The 21714-nt window shown below is 46.2% G+C and overlaps 1 protein-coding gene across 1 annotated transcript in view; it reads right to left on the bottom strand.

Annotated features, from left to right (window-relative positions):
- Lrp6 (LDL receptor related protein 6) overlaps positions 1-18990 on the bottom strand; it is an 86083-nt gene extending 67093 nt beyond the window's left edge. Inside the window, exons 1-3 of the mRNA XM_042671554.1 lie at positions 18815-18990; positions 13822-14215; positions 806-1003 (exon numbers count right to left, since the gene is read on the bottom strand). Coding sequence (XP_042527488.1) covers positions 806-1003; positions 13822-14215; positions 18815-18869 — 647 coding nt within the window. The 5' untranslated portion in view covers positions 18870-18990. The remainder of the gene's footprint in view (positions 1-805; positions 1004-13821; positions 14216-18814) is intronic.
- Positions 18991-21714: the final 2724 nt, after the last annotated feature.

The following is a 21714-nucleotide window of genomic DNA, read 5'->3' as shown; positions in this document are numbered from 1 at the left end:
TCTATCTGCCCAGCAAGAGCAAGGAGGGAGAATAAGGATGAGAAGCTGATGTAGTTTCTTTGTCTGTTTGGAAATGAACAACAAAACCTATGGAAATTGTTTTAAGAAGGAATAGAAAAGACAGAAGCTGGTGGCTCACGCCTGTAATCCCAACTACTCAGGAGGCTGAGATCTGAGGGTCACTGTTCAAGGCTAGCCCAGGGAGGAAAATCCCTAAGATTCTTATCTCCAATTAACCACTCCAAAAAAAAAAAAAAAAAGCCAGAAGTGGAGCTGTGGCTCAAGTGGTAAGAGCGCTAGCCTTGGGCAAAGCACCTCAGGGAGAGCTGGGAATGTGGCTCAGTGGTAGAGTGCTCACCTAGCACACATGAAGCTCTGGGTTCAATTCCTCAGCACCACATACACGGAAAAAGCTGGAAGTGACGCTGGGGCTCAAGTGGTGGAGGGCTAGCTTTGAACACAGAGAGGTTCCTTGAGCACAGAGAGGTTCAGGAACAGAGCCTAGGCTCTGAGTTCAAGCCCCAACACTGGCAATAAAAAATAAATAAATAAATAAAAAAGAAACAGCTCAAGCAGCACCCAGGCCCTGAACTCAAGCCTCAGGACAGGCATACAAGGAAGAAAGGAATGAATGGAACAGGGATGGAGGTTGATTAGCATACACTGTTTACATGTGCGAATATGTCACAAGGAAATCCCCTTCCTACAAAAGGTACATTAATAACATCAGGTGTTATACTTCGATGAGCCTGTCGAATCAATACAGTTTTCTTAAATTCTGAAAAATATCTATATAGTATCTTACCGATTTGTTCCATCCAGGTTTGATTTATGAATGAAATTAAGTTTTGCATCTGCCCAATAAAGCTTTCTTTCCTCATAATCCAAAGTCAGTCCATTTGGCCAGTAAATGTCCGTGTTTATGATTATGAGACGACTTGAACCATCCATTCCAGCACGCTCTATCTTTGGCACTTCTCCCCAGTCTGTCCAGTACATGAACCTAAAAATCATTATATATATACATATAAAAAAAAAGACCAACTATTAACACCAGGACATATGCAGGTAACAACAAAACATTTTCTTTTTCTTTTTCTTTTTTTTTGTGGGTCATGGGGCTTGAACTCTGGGCTTGGACGCTGTCCTTGCACTCTTCAGCTCAAGGCAAGCATTCTACCGCTTGAGCCACAGCGCCACTTCCAGTTTTCTAGTGGTTTATTGGAGATAAGAGTCTCCTGGACTTTCCTGCTCGGGCTGGCTTTGAACCGTGATCGTCAGATCTCAGCCTCCTGAGTAGCTAGGATTACAGGCATGAGCTACCAGCGCCTGGCCAACAAAACATTTTCTAATTATCATTATTAGCTAATGAATGTTCTCTCAAGAACATCAAGATGGAAAATGATGGGATTCATACACGGAAAAGCACAACAGGCAGTATTGGAATTGGGGCTAGGGGGCGCTCTAAAAGCAACGTGAAGGTACTTGAAGACTTGCAAGCTGGAGATGAAATGACTGGCATGTTTTAGGGCAGATCACAGGGAGGAGGGGACTGGTTGCAGTGAGGAGAAAGATTGGAGGGAGGGTAAGACTACAGAAGACTAAGGCTTTCAACATCGCTCTGTGGAGAAGTTAAGCAAGTCTTTTCCTTTAAAAATAATGAAAAAATCCCAGACATGGAGGTACATGCCCATAATCCCAGCACAAGGAAGGCAAAGGACCTCAGGTTAGAACTCAAGTTAGAAACTAGGCTGAGCTATATATAGTGAGAACTCCCCTCGACCCCTACCCCTCCCCCCCAAAAAAGCCAGGCACTGTTAGCTCACACCTGTAATCTGAGCTAATCAGGAGACTGAGATCTATGGACTGTAGTTCCAAGCTAGCCCGGGCAGTAAAAGTCCATGAGACCCTTACCTCCAATTAATCACCAAAAAGCCAGAGGTATAGCTGTCGCTCAAGGGTAAAATACAAGACTTGAGCCAAAAGGCCAACTGATAGTTCAAGCTCAAGGGCTTGAATTCAAGCCCAAGTACCAGCACAAAAAAAGATTAAACTGACAGTCTGTTAAAAAAAAACAAAAAAAAAAACTTCCTTTAGAAGAAACATTTCCTCCAGATAATCTACAAAATCTCATGAAAAACACTGGCATCTAAGCATCCCGTCCACATCAACAAGAATTGAAGCCCAGAAGTTCTATACAGGGCAGACATGGCGGCTGCTCTACCCTGCAAAAGCAGGCCCATGGAAAAACATATGCCTACCAATGTCAAAACCATCAGGAGTGCTGGCTAGGGCAGGCAACAGAATGGTGTGTTGGCCAGGAATGTGACAGAAGGTCCTAGAAGGGGCAGCCTGCAAGCCTGCTAAGTGGAGATGCACCCTTGGTGGTTCCTTGGTGGTCAGAAAGCTCATGTGCACGTACAGGCTGCTCCTTCTCAAGTGACACCAGAGAAACTGGCAAGCTACACTCTGAACATAGGCCAGAAACTTGAAACTGCCAATTTTCAAAACATTCCTCAATCTCCTAACAGATCCAAAGGAAAATGGGGAAACATTTAGGAGCCTGAGGTGTTTGAGAATATCTATTAGTAAAGATACTGTGATGCAGGAGCAAACAACTTTATAACTGATCTCTGCCTCCTGAGTAGCTGAGATTATAGGTATGAGCCATCGCACCTTGTCTATCTGAGGCATTATTTTGAGAATAATCACTTAGACTTTAAAGAAAAAGGAACTTAAGCATACTGAAGAGCCAGGTACTGGTGGCTCAGTCCAGTAATCCTAGCTATGCAGAGATATGAGGATCACGGTTCAAAGCCAGCCTGGACAGGAAACTCCGTAAGTCTTTTATCTCCAATAAACTACTCAGAAAAATCTGGAAATAGAGCTGTGGCTCAAGTGGTAGAGTGCCAGCCTCGAGCAAAAGAAGCTCAGGGAGGGGCTGGGAAGGTGGCTCAGTGGTAGAGCACATGCCTTACATGCCAGAGGCCCTGGGTTCGATTCCTCAGCACCACATAAGCAAAAAGAAAAAAGCCGGAAGTGGCGCTATGGCTCAAGTGGTAGAGCGCTAGCCTTGAGCTGAAGAGCTGAGGGACAGCGCCCAGGCCCAGAGTTCAGGCTCCATGACCGGACCCAAAAGCTCAGGAACAGTGCCTAGGCCCTGAGTTCACCCAGGACAGTAAGAAAAAAATTAAAAATAAAATAAACGTAGCTAAGAGTCTGTTGAGTCAAAACACGTTGAAGTTTTCCAGTCCAAGAAGCACATGCCGTAATTGCAAGACTAATAACGTCTTCTACATTTAACATTGCTAAATGCTATTAAAGGGCCACAGCCCTGCCCATTTCCCATGACTCAGTAACACAAGGGACTGAAGTTTCAGCTGCAAAGGTGAACACATTAGTATGCCATCTGAAGAACCACACTTTGCCTGACACAAATAAATGAGAAGATAGGGGGCTAAGGCAGGAGAATCACAAGCTCAAGAACAGACATACCCGGTATCAAAAAAAAAAATCAAAAATGAATTTTGTGGTTTGTGGAATGTGAATCCCATCTAATTTAAAAGCTGTGGGAATTCCTTCTCTTCTATCCAAAGCAAATTTAAACTGTAGATCAACATATTAAGGACCACTACCAAACAGTCAACCCCAAACCCACACAACCACATTTGAATCCTATTCTCCAAATCAATTGCTGGCTTCCATAATGCAACTCTTTTTTTTCTTTTTTTTTGGTAGCAGTATTGGGCTTGAACTCAGGGACTGGGTGCTGTCCCTTAACTTCTTTGTTCCAAGGCTGGTACTCTAACACTTGAAGCACAGCTCTGCTCAAATGCAACTTAATTATCTCAACATACATTGTTCTCTTCAAAGACTTCATGCCTTTCTTTTTCTCCATTCCAAAGGCATTACATCTAATCTTCAAAATCATTCTTTACTAACCAATTCACCTTCAAGATTAATTAATTCATTCAGGAACAGGACCTCAAGACCCCAATCCTACTTCCTCTATGCTTACTTGGGGTTGTCCTGTAAGAACTGTGTCTACTATTCTTCCAACTAAGTTTTAAGCTCCAGTAAATAAAGACAGTGCAAAATAATTAATGGAAATACCTGATACGTGGAAGAATGGCTCTTTGCCTAACTTTAGGCTAGTTGCTTAAAATAGCTACACTTTGATGTTGTAATCTGCAAAACTTAAGAGCCAAATACTGAGACATTTGAATTATGATCTTAGTGTTTTAAAACGTCAGGGAACAACAGACTATTTGCTGTGCTGATTTTGCTTACAAGTTTTTCCTTCTGTAATTTTATTCCTTTATACTCATCATTGTATCTCATTCATTTTTCCAACATTAGATAGAGGAAACCACAAGCAAGATTTACATAACTGCCAGGTGTCAGTGGCTCATGCCTGTAATCTAGCTACTCAGGAGGCTGAGATCTGAGGATCGCAGCTCAAAGCCAGCCCGGATAGGAAAGTCTGGGAGACTTTTATCTCCAATAAACCACTCAGAAAACCAGAAGTGGGGCTGTGGCTCAAGCGGTAGAATGCTTGCCTTGAGCTGAAGAGTGCAGGGACAGCACCCAAGCCCAGAGTTCAAGCCCCATGACCAACCGAAAAAAAAAAGATTTATATAACTGAGTGATGTTTGGGTAACATCTAATAACCTACCAAAATGGAAAGATGTGAAAGAGGAAAGGACAGTCATGTGACACCCACAGAGTAGACTTGGAACAGCTGAACAGCTGAGAAAGATAATAGGAATAGGATAATAGCAGGAATGGATTTCTAATCCTGTCTCCTTGGCCCAAGTCTGTCAAATTAAATTAAAAACATACCATATAGAGGGGAATCTCACCCCACTTCACAACACCAAAACAACTTTTAAAAAATTAATTATGAGGCAAGAAAGGCAGGAATCAGCTCATGGGGAACCAACTGCATAGGGAATGTTCTGTGACTAGTCAGTCTGCAAGCATGCCTCTGTTTTGCTTATCTTTTACCTTTTTTTGGGGGAGGGGGAAGGTGGGGCGGGCATGGGGCTTGAACTCTGGGCCTGGGCGCTGTCCCTCAGCTCTTCAGCTCAAGGTGAGCGCTCTACCTCTTGAGCAACAGCGCCACTTCCAGTTTTTTGCGTGGTTTATTGGCGATAGTCTCACAGACTTTCCCGCCCAGGCTGGCTATGAACCTCAATTCTCAGATCTCAGCCTCCTGAGTAGCTAGGATTACAGGTGTGAGCTACCGGCACCCGGCTCTTTTACCTTTCTCTAAGTATAAAATTAAACTAAAGCCAGGAGCTGGTGGCTCACACCTGTAATCCTAGCTACTCAGGAGGCTGAGATCTGAGGATCGCAATTCAAAGCCAGCCAGAGCAGGAAAGTCCATGAGACTCTTATCTCCAATTAACCACAAGAAAACCAGAATTGTTGCTGTGGCTCAAGTGGTAGAGCACTAGCCTTGAGCTGAAGAGCTCTGGGACAGTGCCGAGGCCCAGAGTTCAAGCCCCATGATCAGCCAGGAAAAAAAAAAGAAAGAAAGAAAAACAACAGGAGAAAAAGCTGCTTTAATATACTCTTCTCAGCAAAATAAAAAGTCATAAACGAAAGAAATATTCTATTAAATACTGGGAGAGGGGGTGAAAGCAAAAGTGTGTTTTTCACATCGTGGCAGATGCTAAGACCTCTACTACACAACACCTAAAAATGTGAGGCAAAGTATAAAAGCACGATTTTAAACACATGTCAGCACTTGTAGAACATTAAAGTGGATATTGAGCACAAAAAGAATTTAAGAAAGAAAAAATTCAGAGAGATAATGTACAATGAAGGAAGCCACTCCATTCCCAGTGACTTCATTTATCAGCTTATAACCTAGGATTCTCTTTGATGAAAGAATCAACATGTGGCCAGAAATCTCAATATGAACTCTCAATATAAACTACAAAGAAGACACACACACCGAGACAGCCTACATAAGGATAATTTTGGTTAATCTGGTTAGTGCTAAATTCAAAAAAGAAATAGATTCATAAAAGGAAGTTAAAAGCCATGTTAAGTAAGAGTTAAGAAAAAGAGGCCATGGCTCACACCTGGAGTCCCAATTACCCAGGAATTGTACTTGAGGATCGGAGTTCAAGACCTATCCTGGCAAAAATAAGACTCCTGGCCGGGCGCTGGTGGCTCATGCCTGTCATCCCAGCTACTCAGAAGGCTGAGATCTGATGATCAAAGTTCAAAGCCAACCCGGACAGGAAAGTCCATGAGACTCTTATCTCTAAGGAACTACCAGAAAACCAGAAGCTATGGTTCAAGTGGTAGATAGAGCACCAGCCTTGTGCTGAAGAGCTGAGGGACAGTGCCCAGACCCAGAGTTCAAGCCCCAAGACCAACAACAAAAAAGAAGTGGGCTGGGAAGGTGGCTAGTGGTAGGGTGCTTACCTTGCATGCATGAGGCCCTGGGTTTGATTCCTCAGCACCACATAAGCAGATAAAGCCAGAAGTGGCGCTGTGGCTCAAGTAGTAGAGCACTAGCCTTTGAACTGAAGAGCTGAGGGACAGTGCCCAGGCCCAGATTCAGGCCCCACAACTGACCAAAAAAAAAGTAAGACTCCTATCTCAACAAATGGGCTTGGCCTCATGATGCACACCTATAATCCCAGCTGGATAAGGGGAAAGCCATAGTGAAAAGTAACGAGATAACATGAAAACTAAAGCACAAAGGCTAGATCATGGCTCCAGTGGTAGAACCCCTACTACCTAGCAAGTACAAGGCCCTGAGTTCAAACTTCAAAAACACAACCGAAAGAAAAATGAATGTCTAGTTAGGAGTTCCAGAAAAGGTGTGTGTGTGGGGGGGGGGGGGGGGGTGCACAGGAAGGAAGGGAGGGAGGGAGGAAGGGTGAACAAATACGATTATGCTGATCAGTCTACACAATGCAGAAAATCAACTGTGTGACTTATGGGCAGGGATGGGAAGGGAGACTGAGGAACAGCAAAGAAGAGGTGACACTGTACAACACAGAAACGTACTCAAGATGCAAATCCTACTCAGGAGGCTGAGATCGGAGGATCTCGGCTCCAAGCCAGCTGTCAGGAAAGTCCATGAGATTTTTGACTCCAATTAACTACTCAGAGAAAGCTGGAAGCGGTGCTGTGACTCAAGTGGTAAAGCGCTAACCTTGAGCACAAAAATGGCTCAGGGACAGTGTACCCAGGTCCTAAGTATGGGGGAGGGGGTGCCAAGAGTTCCAGAAGGATGCAGCAAAGATAATACTTGAAGAGAATTTTCTAGAACTGAATTATCAGTTCTGTGAATAATTCAGCTTACAGAAGGAAGAAACCCAGCAAAACCCAAGTACAAGAAACAAAGATTTAGTAAGAACACCGGTTACAGTAGCTCTCTACAACCCCCCCCCCACCCCCCCCCACCCCCACCCCCGGCCGGGCTTTGTCTGCAGGAGATTCATTCAGAGACTTTCAGTAGATGAATTTTCCATTCAGTATTTTCCAGTCTATGGGTGTCATGAGTTAACCAAAACAGTAGAAAGCAAAACCTCAGGAGTAAGGCGAGACTACTGTACTTCAATATCAGAGAGAGCTAATGAATGGTAGAATAGTAGCACAACATAAAAGAAACCATCTGCAACCTGAAACTATACACCATAGGAAGAAAAGAGCAGCAAAGTGAAGGCTTTTCAGACACATGAACATTTTGTGCAAGTAAACGCTAAGGCTTGGGAAACAACAAAATCATGGACCAATACCTTTCTCATGACCCTTGACTATATATAATTACAGAAAGCACTATGAGCCTTTGTAAGGAACAAATGGCTATAGGGACTTGAAATCAAGCCAAAGATTTCAGCTATACGCTAGTAAAAAAGAAGCCAGGCACAGGTGGCTCACATTTGTAATCCTAGCTACTCGGGAGCTAAAACCTGGAGGATGGCAGTTCAAAGCCAGACCAGGCAGGAAATTTTGTAAGACTCTATCTCCAAAATAATCAGCAAAATTCCAGACTGGGGATGTGGTCAAAGGGTAGGGTTAATGATGAGCAAGAAAGTCAAGCTAGCGCCAGGAAGGGGGGGAAGGAGAGAGAGAGGGAAAAGGAAAGGAGGGAGGAAGTGAGGAAAAGGGGAGGGGGTCTGCTATTTCAGTATTTACTACCAAAATATTTACTATTTAAACAGGCATTATACAAAAAAATCTAAGTGACCATGGTGAGACCTACTGTGTTACTCCCAAGTATGGTCCTTAGACCTACAACTAGAGCAAAATTCCAACCTTTACCCCACAACTCCTGAATCAAAACTCAAAATAAAATCAAAGTATTATCTTTCCTTATAGACCTATTGTAATACTGAGACAAGTAGGAACAGAGGTCATATATGAAACTCTGAAACACAGTAGGGAATATTTCTAGGTGTCTACAAAGCATTTGACAAAAACGCTCCTATATCAATTCAGAAAACCACCAATTAGGTCTCCATCATATTCCACTGTTTTCTAAACCCAAAATTACAGATGACATAGTCCAATACCAAAATAAAATATTTAAGCCATTCTCCCAGACATGATCCATCCACATGCCATTAACAATCACGAAGATGCTCTAAGTCTCTTCAGACATTCCTCTCTATTTCATCTTAAGCCTTTCTAATTTCCCAAGGGGAAAAAAAGACACAAACATTCCAAGGCACTCCTGTGTGTCCATTACTTCTCAGACTCCCAGAATGATTTGGAAATGACTACATAAGAAGTCTTTGCCGTAAACCAAGTGTCTAACTGAAAATTAGGTACAAGTATTAGCTACACTGAAATACTGTGGCTGTGTTTCTCTTTGGAAATGAGGGATAAGAGAGGAATACACATATCCACTTAACAATAACTAAATAAAATTACAAATATTGTAAAATACATTGAGGTATTTGCATGTTCACATCAATATGAATCTCCCATACTCTCAGAGGTCATTAAACTATAGGTGCAGTGGATCCAACCCGATACTGACGATCTGACAAAACTTACAACACTTCTGAGATAAAACACAGAAAATATTAACAGTAATATATATTTCTACTATTCCTATTTCAATGTTAAAATGTGTAGTAATTCTGGGGCTGAGACCTTTTTTATTTTTTTTTTCCTTTTTTCTTTTGCTGGTCCTGGGGCTTGAACTCAGGGCCTGGGAGTGGTCCCTGAGCCTCTTTGTACTCAAGGCTAGGCTCTAACACTTGAGCCACAGCTCCACCTCCGATTTTTCTAAGTAGTTTATTGGAAATAAGAGTCTCTAGGACTTTCCTGCCCCTGGCTGGCTTTGAACTATGATCCTCAGATCTCAGCCTCCGGAGTAGGTATGAGCCCCCTAGTGCCTGGCAGAGACCTTTGGTTTTATCACTTTGAGGTTCATGAATGAAATATACTGTTTCCATACTAATCTAAATGTGAGTTGACCCTGTCCTCAACCTTTCTACCTTCCTCTCCTTGTCTCCCCTCCAATACTGAGACTGGCCTGTGCCCCTGCCAATCACTCTGCGTAACTTTTTATCTGGTTTGTATTACTGTTTCATGTGGTAACTGGACTTCTACAGAAAGCAGTACTATCAAAAAAACTACCAACTAGAGAATATGAGGGGCGGGGAAGGTGGCTCAATGGTAGAGTGCTTGCCTAGCATTCATGAAGCCCCAGGTTCGATTCCTCAGTACCACATAAGCAGAAAAAGCTGGAAGTGGTGCTGTGGCTCCACATGGCAGAGCACTAGCCTTGAGCAAAAGAGCTCAGAGATAGTGCTCAGGACCTGAGTTCAAGTCCCACAAGTGACAAAAAAATTTCCTGCCAGGGCTGGCTTCAAACTGCAGTCCTTCATCTCAGCCTCCTGAGTAGCTAGGATTACAAGCGTGAGCCACTGGCGCCCTATTGGCTGTTTTATTTTTTTCTTTTGTAACTTAATCTTGCAAAAGAACCTAGTCACTTAAGCAGGGCACATGCCTATAATCCTAGCTACTCAGGAAGCTGAGATCTGAGGTTCACAGTTCAAAACCAGCCCAGGCAGGAAAGTCCATGAGACTCCTATCTCCAATAAACCACCCGAAAACCACAAGTGGTGCTTGGCTTGAGCTGAAGAGCTCAGGGACAGGGCCCAGGCCCAGAGTTCAAACCCCATGATCAACACACACACACACACACACACACACACACACACACACACACACACACACACACACACACACACACACACACACACACACACACACACCAAGAATCTACAGTCACTAGTTCAAACCCCATGACCAACACACACACACACACACACACACACACACACACACACACACACACACACACACACACACACACACACACACACCAAGAATCTACAGTCACTTAGAAATACTTAAAGTTAAAATTCAAATAGTTGAATAATCTATTCTGTGAGGCTTTTTATCATGCAACGTTTTGCTTGCCATTACTGGGACTTGATCTCAGAGCCTAAGCACCGTCCTTGAGCTGCTTTTGCTAAGGCTAGTGCTCTACCACTCGAGCCACAGGACCACTTCCAGACTTTTCTGTTTATGTGGTACTGAGGAATTGAACCCAGGGCTTCATGCATGCTAGGGGAACACTCTACCAATGAGCTATATTCCCAGCCCCAGCAACATTATTTTTAAGACCATCTTTAGTGTATCTGACAAATACCTCTCTTTGCTTCTCAAAAGCTAGACTATAGACTTACAGAGCAGAAGTCTCTCTTCATCAACAGGCATTACTAACTTTCCAATTATGTAGTCTACTTGGCACCTAATTTATTTTGGCTTCAACAGGGTCAATTCTGGCTCTGAATTGAGAGGATAAGCATGTTTGGTTATACTGAAGAATTAAATCTATGTGGTTATAGCTACATTTTGCAATAGTATACACATCTGCTATTCATCAAAAATTATGGAAACCAACACCAGCTTGTTATAAGCTGTTCACTAGTGTCCGTATGAATGTAATTTTATTGCTGTGTCTGGCCTAATATTCATCTGTAATGTTTTCTGGAAAATAATTTTTAAATGGAGTGAAGGGTAGAAGATAGGCTTCATTTCAACTGCAAGGGAAATAAAGCAAGTAAGCATTAACTTTGCAAAAACTGTTATAGTAGGAAAGTAAAAAAAAAAAAATACCTCAAACTGACAATCAGATTAACAATGAACCACTTTATACACGTTTTATTCTATATAATTTTTTTTTTTTGTCTGTCATTGGGCTTGAACTCTGGGCCTTGGCACTGTCCCTCAGCTCTTCAGCTCAAGGCTAGCACCCTAGCACTTGAGCCACAGTACCACTTCCAGTTTTCTGAGTGGCTTATTGGAGTAAGAGTCTTACTATCTTTCCTGCCCCGGCTGACTTTGAACTGCTATCCTCAGATCTCAGCCTCCTGAGTAGCTAGGATTACAGGAGTGAGCCACCTGTACCCAGCCTATCCTATATAAATTTTACACATCTTTATGCTATATATAACACACACAAAACATAATTTCTATGATTAGCTAAGAATAAAACAGTAAACACAAGTCCCTAATTTAGCATATCCACTCAATCTGAGTCCAGGTTTCTCATACTGAAAATATTCAGAAATGTCCTGTTTCAATAAACAAGACTAAAGGGATGAATTCCTTTACAAGATATAATTATACATAAAGGTGACTTAACACAATACTTAGAATTGAACAATAAAAACAAAATGATCTAAATAACTCACTTCACAATTTTTGAAGCTACTTATACAATCCTATCTATAATTAAGTTATTAATATGCACATTGGTAATACTGAACCATGCCCCTTACCAGATAGATACATGTACCCCAACAAGGACAGAAGAAAAAAAATTTAAAAAATAATTAAAAAAAAAAAAAACAGGAAAAATAAATAAATAAATGGACAGACAGAACATCAAAGGTAAAATTCCAATTTCTGGTAATTTGGTAACAAGATAACCAGAAAACCTCCCTTTTAGAAACACCAAGAACAACAACTTAGCTTTCTTACTTGATTTGCACATATACACAAAATACTTTCATTCTGTAGATCTGAGGCATCCAGAAAGTAGAGGGTAGAATGGAGGCATGGCTCAAGGGGTACAAGGACAGCCACAAGCAAGAAAGCCAAGCAAGAGTGCAAGGTCCTGGTACTAGTACAGAGAAGAAAAGAACTCTTCTGAGACCGAAAATGAACAGGAGTGTAAAAGGCAGAACATGATGGACTGGGTGTGTCCCTAGCTCTGCAGAGGGCTCTGCAGCTGAGGGACTTTCTGGTCCAGTGGTGAGGCAGGAAAGACAAGGCTTCACGTAGCACACAGACGAACGATGTCAGACCCAAGACTTGTGTGCAAAACACAGACATCCAAGAAGCAGAAAGAAAGTTTACTCAATGGTAGAGAAGTTATTATCTTGGCCTAGGCTCTGAAATGAGCCTAGGGAAAAAATCGCCAAAGTTTTGTAAACACAAGACTGCCCTCCCAGAAGGTTAGGGTTCTAACTTATTTGATATGACACAAAAACTTTTAGCTCCAAAAGGGTAGTTTAAAAAAATGACCTCACCAGGCACTGGTGACTCACGCCTGTAATTCTAGCTATTCAGGAAGCTAGATCTGAGGATTGTGGTTCAAAGTCAGCCTGGGCAGAAAGTCCATGAGACTCTTTTTTTGGTCGGTCGTGGGGTTTGAACTCTGGGCCTGAGCACTGTCCCTCAGCTCTTCAGCTCAGGGCTTGTGCTCTACCACTTGAGCCACAGCGCCACTTCTGGTTTTTTGGTGGTTATTTGGAAATAAGAGTTTCGAGGACTTTCCTGCCCCGACTGGCTTTGAACCGTGATCCTCAGACCTTAGCCTCTGGTGTAGCTAGGATTACAGCCGTGAGCCTCTGGTGCTTGGCTTCCTAGAGACTCTTATCTCCAATTAATCACAAAAAAAGCTGGAAGCAGACCTGTAGCTCAAGTGGTAGAGTGCTAGCCTTAAGCTAAAGGAGTTCAGGAACAGAGCCCAGGCCCAGAATTCAAACCTCAGGACTGGCCAAAAAAAAAGTGACCTCTGCCAAGCACAGGTGTTCACACACCTATAATCTTAGCTAATCAGGAGGCTGAGATCTCAGGATCTTGGTTCAAAGCCAGAATAGGCAGGCAAATCTGTCAAAATTTTTATCTCCAACTGACCAGCCAGAACTGAACATATGACTCACAGAGGGCAAATATTATGTGAAAAGCCAGAGGAGAGCTAAAGCCCAGAGTTCAAGCCCCAGTCTGGAAAGGAAAGGCAGGAAAGGGAGAAAGAGGGTGTCGTTAACTAAGAATTTGTTATTTAATAGCTAGCTTCTTACCAACAGATATATCAGGTAACATTTCAAAACAACATTATCAAAGTAACATTTGATATAAAAGACATTACTATTACAAAATGATTAAACATAGTAACGCTAAACGATCAAGTTTCTTATTTCATTTTAAACAACCAAACACTACTCTTATTAGCTCTTCATTCCTTCTTTCCCTTGTAATTATCCTCTCATAATTACAAAATAAACAAATGAAGAAAACCAAGAACTATAAACATGGCTATTGTGTAACTGCTATAAGAAGAAACAAACCTATACTGTACTGCAGAACAAAACGTAACTTTCCATATACAACTCTATTTGCTCTAGTTGGCAAAGAGACCCCAAGCCCCAAGAATCTAAAATTCCTTCCTGATAATGGTGAAAAGGGAAGGGGGGAGTTCCCAGTGGAGAGAAACCAGAAAAAGGAGGTACCATGACCTCTGTGCGCTGCACGGAAACTTACCCACTTGAAGGATCTAAGGCAATAGCTCTAGGTTGATCCAGCTCTTGCCAAAATAAAACTTTTCGTAAAGATCCATCCAAGTTAGAAACTTCAATCCGGTTAGTTTCGGAATCTGTCCAGTATAATTTTTCCCCAAGCCAATCACATGCCAGCCCATCAGGAGACAGTAATCCAGACACAACAACGCTCTGTACACTCTCGGTTTTGTTCAGTTCTGTTCGCTTGATGGATTCCTCACTGACGTCACTCCAGTAGATCAAGCCCTGGCCAAACACAAAGTCCACCGCAGCAGCGTCCTCCAGGCCTCCAACTACAACCGTGGCATTCTCCTTGCCATGTGTGGCATCAACCAGCCGCAAGTCCCGTCTGTTTGCGTACAGCAGCAAAGGGGCCGCTGGGAGAAAAAGGAAGGAAACATATGGGATCTTAGAAACTGGGCTTTGGATCAGCACTGGTGATCGTAGATCAAACGTAACAAATAGCATTAAACTGAGAAAGCTAAGGCTGTTAGCATTTGAAGAAGCATAGATTCCATGTTCTTTATTTTTTGGGGGGAGGGGAAGGGGTCCGGTCGTGGGGCCTGAACTCTGGGCCTGGGCGCTGTCCCTCAGCTCTTCAGCTCAAGGTTAGCACTCTACCACTTGAGCCACAGCACCACTTCCGGTTTTTTTCTTTTTGCTTATGTGGTGCTGAGGAATCGAACCCAGGGCCTCAGGCATGCAAGGCAAGCGCTCTACCACTGAGCCACCTTCCCAGCCCCTCTTTATTTTTCCTTTAAAGACACATTCAACTTCTCACATTTACTTTCATAGCATCAGGTAGCAGTTAAAAACTCCGGAGTAGTGGGGGCCTACAGGACTTCCAATGATGGGAGATGTACACAGAGTAGCAAGGACCATGCTATGAAGTGCTTAAAACGTAGCCAGTGAACCAATGCCCATCAGCTGCACTGGACATAGATGAAAGTAAACTAAGCAACTGAAAGGCGGTGATAGGAAGAAGGGAATGAGAGAGAAAGAGGGAAAGCTGATACTAAGCAAAAGGAAAGAAATGTACATATCACCCGATTTGTAATAAAAAAGTTATTGTTATCGGTCATACACTTCATAAGTAATGTAGATTAAGATAGTGATGATTATCATTGTGAAGATTAAAAAGTCTTTGTGGAGCCAGGCGCTGGTGGCTCATGCATGTAATCCTAGCTATTCAGGAAGCTGAGATCTGAGGATCGATCACGGTTCAAAATCAGCCAGGACAGGAAAGTCCATAAGGTACTGTGGCTCAAGTAGTAGAGTGCTTGCCTTGAGCCTTGAGCTGAAGAGCTGAGGGACAGCAACTAGGCCTAGAGTTCAAGTTCCATGACCGACAAAAAAAAAGTCTTTGTGACTTTAAAAATAAAAACGTAGCTAGTAAGGTATTCTTTTTTTAATATAATTTTATTGTTTTTATTAAGGTCTTGTACAGAAGGGTTACCATTTCATAAGACAGGTAGCAAATACATTTCTTTTTGGACAATGTCATCCCTTCCTTTGCTTTGTACCATTTTCTCCCTCACCTTCCTGCCCAAAAGTTGCATAAAAGATGTTCACTTTTAACTTCACAAATATTAGTTCATTTCAATGTAAAGAAACAACTGTGGCTAAAGGTAATATTGGGTAGCAACGATCTGGAATAAAGACTAGAAATGAGGCAGAAAAAGTTAACACCAAAATTATGATGCAATCTTTTTTTTTTTTTTTGTCGGATATGGGACTTGAACTCTGGGCCTGGGTGCTCAAAGCTAGTGCTCTACCACTTAAGCCACAGCGCCATTTCTCCAACATGATCTTCTTTCATAAATATTTAAGCTCTAAAATTATACTATCCAAAGCTCAGCCCAAATACTATTGAAAAGTAACCAGTCCCTTTTTTTTTTTTTGATCAGTCATGGTGCTGAGGAATCGAACCCAGGGCCTCATGCATGCAAGGCAAGCGCTCTACCACTGAGTCACTTTCCCAGCCCTTATGGCTTACTTTTGAAAAGACAAAATGTTAGGAGGTATGAGCATTTTTCTTCACAATTTTGTGAGTAACTTAAGTTTTAAACATTTTAATATCTTTAAAAGAGGGAACTGATGGAAGTGGCGTTGTAGCTCAAGTGATAAAGCGCTAGCCTTGAGCTGAAGAGCTGAGGGACAGCGCCCAGGCCCAGAGTTCAGGCCCCAGAACAAAAAAAAAGTCATATGTGCGCCTTCATTTAACATGCTTAATAACCTGCAAAGAAGTCAGACATGTATCCCTCCCCACATTTTACATACATACTATATACTATGCTATATGTAAATATATGTATACATATATTGTATAGAGAGATATGTTACTATGTATACATGAAGAAAAAAAAAGGCACAAGGAAAGACTGTCCAGACCAGAAACCCAAAACTTAAGTAATGAAGTTTCAGCTCTAAGCCCAAGACTTTAGGCTGAAATCTTGAGCCTTTTTCATTACACCTTGTCACCTTATAGATAGCAGGAAAGAGATGCGGTCTGGATGTTGACAGACTCCCTGGCTTTTCACTGCTGATTAAACAAAACAACCGGACACAGAATCTTTGAAACTCTCACACACTGAATGTTAAAGCTCCAACTCTTCTGTGAAGAAAATGAGCTGACTACAACTAATGCATCACATTTTACTCCTGGGAGTCCAAGACTAAGGACAACATGCTCAAAGAAAGATGAGAATGTAAACAGAACCTCTTCCATTATCCCAGCTACTCAAGAGGCTGACATCTGAAGATCACAGTTCAGAGCCAGCACAGACTGGGAAAGTCTATGAGACTTATCTCCAATTAACCACCAAAAAGCTGGAAGTGGAGGTGTAGCTCAAGTGGTAGAGACCAGCATTGAGCAAAAAAAAAAAAAAAAAAACTCTCTCTCAGGGTCATCATCAGAACACTAAGCTGAAGCCAAAGGACCACCACAAAAATAAAAGTGCTCTACTTTGGAAAACGTTGGTTATTAGAAATAAGAGAGACTATTAATTCTTCTAGGGCTTATATAATCCTACTTCAAAACACATTACTGCAAGGGAAACTTCTCCAAACACAAGTAATGAACCAACTCAACTCTGGACTCTAATCTGGGGTTAAAATAAACAGCATTTCCCTCACACCCTTCTCCTCCAAGAAATACAACAGAGCATCCAGACACAGCCTAGGTTTGGATTTACATTTCCCCAAACCTAAGCAATCCACTGGCTCTCCAGTGTTGACTCTGCTAACGTCTCGTGTCAAATACAATAGCCAAGAGTACACTATAGTAAACAGATACTTATTAAACTTCTCAAGTACATAGCACAGTGCTGGGTACTCTGACATGAATATTAAACAAGCATTATCTTCCTGGAGTTTACATGTGGAACTAGACAGTTGGGAATATGACTGCCATGAGTCATAATTATTAAGTACACATCATATCATGTACAAGCCAAATAATGGTGCAGAGCAGTAATGAAAGTCAATATTCCCGGGCTGGGAAGGTGGCTCAGTGGTAGAGCGCTTGCCTTGCATGCATGAGGCCCTGGGTTCGATTCCTCAGCACCACATAAGCAAAAAGAAAAAAGCCGAAGTGGCGCTGTGGCTCAAGTGGTAGAGCGCTAGCCTTGAGCTGAAGAGCTGAGGGACAGCGCCCAGGCCCAGAGTTCAGTTCCCACGACTGGACCCAAAAAAAAAAAAAAAAAGAAAAGAAAAGAAAAAAGAAAGTCAATATTCCTCCTCAAAATAAAGACACCATTTGTTCATCCTTCCTCCCTCCCTTTCTGCAACCCCCCCTTTTGCCCTCTCCAAAAAGAAAAACAAGAAAGCTAACACTACCACCAACAACATCAATTACAAAAAAAAGTTTCCATTTCCTGCAATTCATTTCCATAAAAAGTATGTTACACCTTTGGGTTCCTTCCCCACGGTTATCCTCCTTTAATCCATGTTGTTTTATATTATTCGTGGGTGTATTTATATCCACAATCGAGGAAACAGGCGCTGTTACAGTCATGCTATTCAGGAGCCACTATGTGGAGAATGAACCATGAACCCTGTGGGCCAGGCCTGGAGGGGCCAACTGGGAAAAAGAGAAAGGGGTACAGTTGTCCCCAAAAAAGAAGAAGTGCACTCATGACCCGACCCCGCTGTACAACTGAACGGTGAAATGACACTTTAAACGAGTGGAGGCCGTCACTCTTATCCCAGATACCCTCACAGACGCACAGACTGACAGACAGACAGCCGGCGCACACCGGCCGCGCCCAGGACCGCAGTCCCGCGACCAGAGCTGACCGGAACCCGGGGACGGCAGGGAGCCGAGCCCCGGCCTTCCCGGCCGGCCGGCCGCGCTCACCGGAGTCGGGGTCCCGCCGGCGACCTCCGGGGGTGCCGGCGGGCAGGGCGGGCGGACGCCGCGGGGATCCCAGCTGAGCCCGAGGGCGGCGGCGGCACCGTCCGGAGCCCGTCCCGCGCGGCCCCTCCACGTCCCAGCTGAACACGCGACGAAAGGGGGGGGGGGCGGCGCCCTGGATTCCAGGGGTGACCCCACGTCCCCGAGCGGCCGACCCCCGCTGGGGACCAAACCTGGGAGGAGTCCGGCCGGCCGCACCTGGGAGTCGCACACCGTGAGAGCCGCAGTGCGGAGCCAGGATAGCCGCGGGAGCTGGGGGCCGGGGGTCACGGCGGGAGCGGGGCGGAGGCGGGGGGGGGGGGGGGGCCGGGGTCACCGGGGCAGCCGGCCGGACAGCGCTGCGCTGCGGCCAGACGTGATCACGGGGTGCACGGGGCCCCGGCGAGGCGCCCGGGAGGAGTGAGGGATGCCTGGCGCCCGGCGGGGTGCACCGAGGCCCGGCGGTGGGCACGGCCATTCTCCTCCGCCCGGGCCGCCTCGCCCCGGCCCCGGCCTCCTCCACGACCAGGCCTCCCGCGCCCCGGCCCCGCGCCCCGGCCCCGGCCCCCGCGGCCCCGCTCACCTCGCAGCAGCGCGCAGAGGCTGCAGGCCAGCAGGCTCCTCAGCACGGCCCCCATGGTCCTCCCCGCGTTCTCCTCAGCGGCGCCGCGCCGCCACTGGACGCGGAGGCGAGGGGCCGGGGCGGCCGCCGCAGCGGCGGGGGTGCTCGCTCATGCCGCCCGGCTCCCCGACCCGGGAAGAAGAAAGGAGCCGGTCCAGGCCCCGCCGCCGCCCTCTCTACCGCGCCGCCCCGGCCCGGGCCCGCGCGACGCCGGCGTCGGCTCCCATCCCGCCGCCTCCTCCCCTGGCGCCGCGCTGCCCCGCGCCGCTCCTCATTCAGCCCCGGCCCCTCGCGCAGCGGCGCGGCGGCGCGGCGGACGACGCGCCACGACGCACGGCGACGCACGACGCGCCATGGACGAGTGTCGCTCCGCCGCCCGCGTCTCCCTCCGCGCGGCCGCCCCGCCCCCGCCCGCTCGGCGCCGCCCGCGCAGGCGCGAAGGGGGAGCGGCGGCACCGCCCCGCGGCCGCACGCGGCCGCCCGGAGGAGCCGGGGCGCGCGGGCCGAGATCGGTGGCCCGCAGCCGGCAATCCCGGGGCGCACTCCGAGCGGACTCGTTCGCGGGCCGGCCCTCCCCGCGGAGGGCGTGCCCGACGTCGGACACCCCGAGGGAGCGGCCGGGACTACTTTCTGCGGCTCGGCCCGGCCGCTGCCAGCGCCGCTCTTTGTGCGCCCGGCCCGGCACGGGCAGGTGGGGCTGCGGCGGCCGGAGCTGGGGGCCCTCCACGCCGCGGGGGTCGGGGTCGGAGGTCAGGTCAGGCATAGTGTCCTCCTCGCCGCGGGGTCCAGGGTCAGGTCAGGCACGGCGCCCTCCACGCTGCGTGCCCGGGGACAGGGGTCAGGCAGGGGGTCACCAAAGACCTGAACCGACCAAGTTAGAGGGCTGTGTAAGAGCTTTAGACAGTTCTGTTTCTTTGTTTTGCGTTTTTCCAGTCCTGGGTCTTGAACTCTGGGCCTGGGCGCTGTCCCTGAGCTCTTTCACTCAAGGCTGGTGCTCTACCACTTGAGCCACAGCACCACTTTTGGTTTTCTGGTGGTTCCTTGGAGATCAGAGTCTCACGGATTTTTCTGCCCAGGCTGGCTTTGAACCGCGATCCTCAGATCTCGGCCCCCTGGGTAGGTAGGATGACAGGCGTGAGCCACAGAGCCCGGCTTTTATTTCTATTTTTTTGTCCTAGGTCTTGAACTCTGGACCTGGGCGCTGTCCCTCAGCTCTTCAGATCAAGGCTGGCGCTCTACCACTTGAGCCACAGCGTCCAGCTTTTTCTCCTTACTTGGTGCTGAGGAACCAAACCCAGGCCCTCATGCATGCCAGCGGAGCACTCTACCACTGAGCCACCTTCCCAGCCCTCCATGAGACACTTATCTGTAGTGAACCACCAAAACACTGGAAGTGGAGCCAGCCATGGCTTCCATCTTTAGAGCCCCAGCCTTGGGCAAAAAGAAAAAAAAAAAAGATAAGGGATAAGGACAGCACCCAGACCCCGAGTTCAAGTCCCAGTGATGGCACAAAAACACATCTAAAGGGCTGGGAAGGTGGCTCAGTGGTAGAGCGCTTGCCTTGCATGCCAGAGGCCCTGGGTTCGATTCCTCAGCACCACATAAGAAAAAAGCTGGCTGGGTGCTGGTGGCTCACGCCTGTAATCCTAGCTACTCAGGAGGCTGAGATCTGAGGATCATGGTTCAAAGCCAGCCCGGGCAGGAGAGACTGTGAGACTCCTATCTCCAATAAACCACCAGAAAACCGGAAGTGGCACTGTAGCTCAAGTGGTAGAGCGCTCACCTTGAGCTGAAGAGCTGAGGGACAGCGCCCAGGCCCAGAGTTCAAGCCCCACGACCGACAAAAAAAAAAGAAAAAAGCTGGAAGTGGCGCTGTGGCTTAAGCCCCAGGACCAGACCCCCCCCCAAAAAAAAAACATCTAAAAAAAAAGTGTGGGAAAGGGGCTGGAGGTGTGGCTCAGCAGTGGGGGTACTCATGAATGGAATGAGTAAGTAGAAACAAGCCCAATGGGGAATCACCAGACAGACCTTACACAGAAGTTAGGGTTCGGATGATAGGTGGAACCTAGGGACCAGGAAAGGTGTGCCCACAATCCAGCAGACAGCTTGCCAAAAGCAGTGCTTAGTGTTGGGGGGAGGGGGGACAGCCCACAGGTATTGGGTATTTAGCTCAAGGCGTGGGGGACAAACACTGTACTACTTGAGCCACATTTCCCCCCTCCCCGCCCCCACCTGCTTCCTGAGACGGAGGGATGGTGGCAATGACAGCTTCCTGATAGGTTTTTATAAAATGTATAAAAGATTTCCTGTATTCTCCTCTTTAAGATGCCCCCCTCAGGAACCACAGAACCTGCCTGAGCTCCTGCAGCTATAGATAGGGGGTTGGGGGATAGGGAGATAGAGCCAGACAGGATTTCATGGCCTTTATTTTCTGAATAAACAGAATGTGAAGCGGATCTGGTGAGCAGAGGAGGAGAAAATGTGGGCTGGGGAAGGAGATGAAGGCTTCGAGGCCCTGTGCTGGGAGGAGGGGGTGATGGGGAAACCACTTTCCATACTTGGGCTGGCCACGGGCCCCATCCCACCCTCCAGTAGTGAGGGTGCTTGTTTCTGATCAGGGCAGCATGGGATGGGTCCCCAGGAGGGAGGGGCTTGTTCTCAGGAAATGAGAAAATTTAGTAGCTGGGCACCTGTCATCTTAGCTACTCAGGAGGCTGAGATTGGAGGACTCTGACCAATGAACCACTAAAAAGCCAGAGGAAGAGCTGTGGATCACATGGTAGAGCACCAGCCTTGAGCGGAAAAGCCAGGGAGAGAGCCCAGACCCTCAGCCCTGGCGGTTTTGCTCGCGTGTGCGCATG

Source organism: Dipodomys spectabilis, unplaced genomic scaffold, assembly GCF_019054845.1.
Source record: "Dipodomys spectabilis isolate Male_0828 unplaced genomic scaffold, ASM1905484v1 ptg000644l, whole genome shotgun sequence".
NCBI lineage: Eukaryota > Metazoa > Chordata > Mammalia > Rodentia > Heteromyidae > Dipodomys > Dipodomys spectabilis.
Note: the sequence above shows the minus strand (reverse complement) of the source record. Positions and strands in the feature narration are given on the sequence as shown.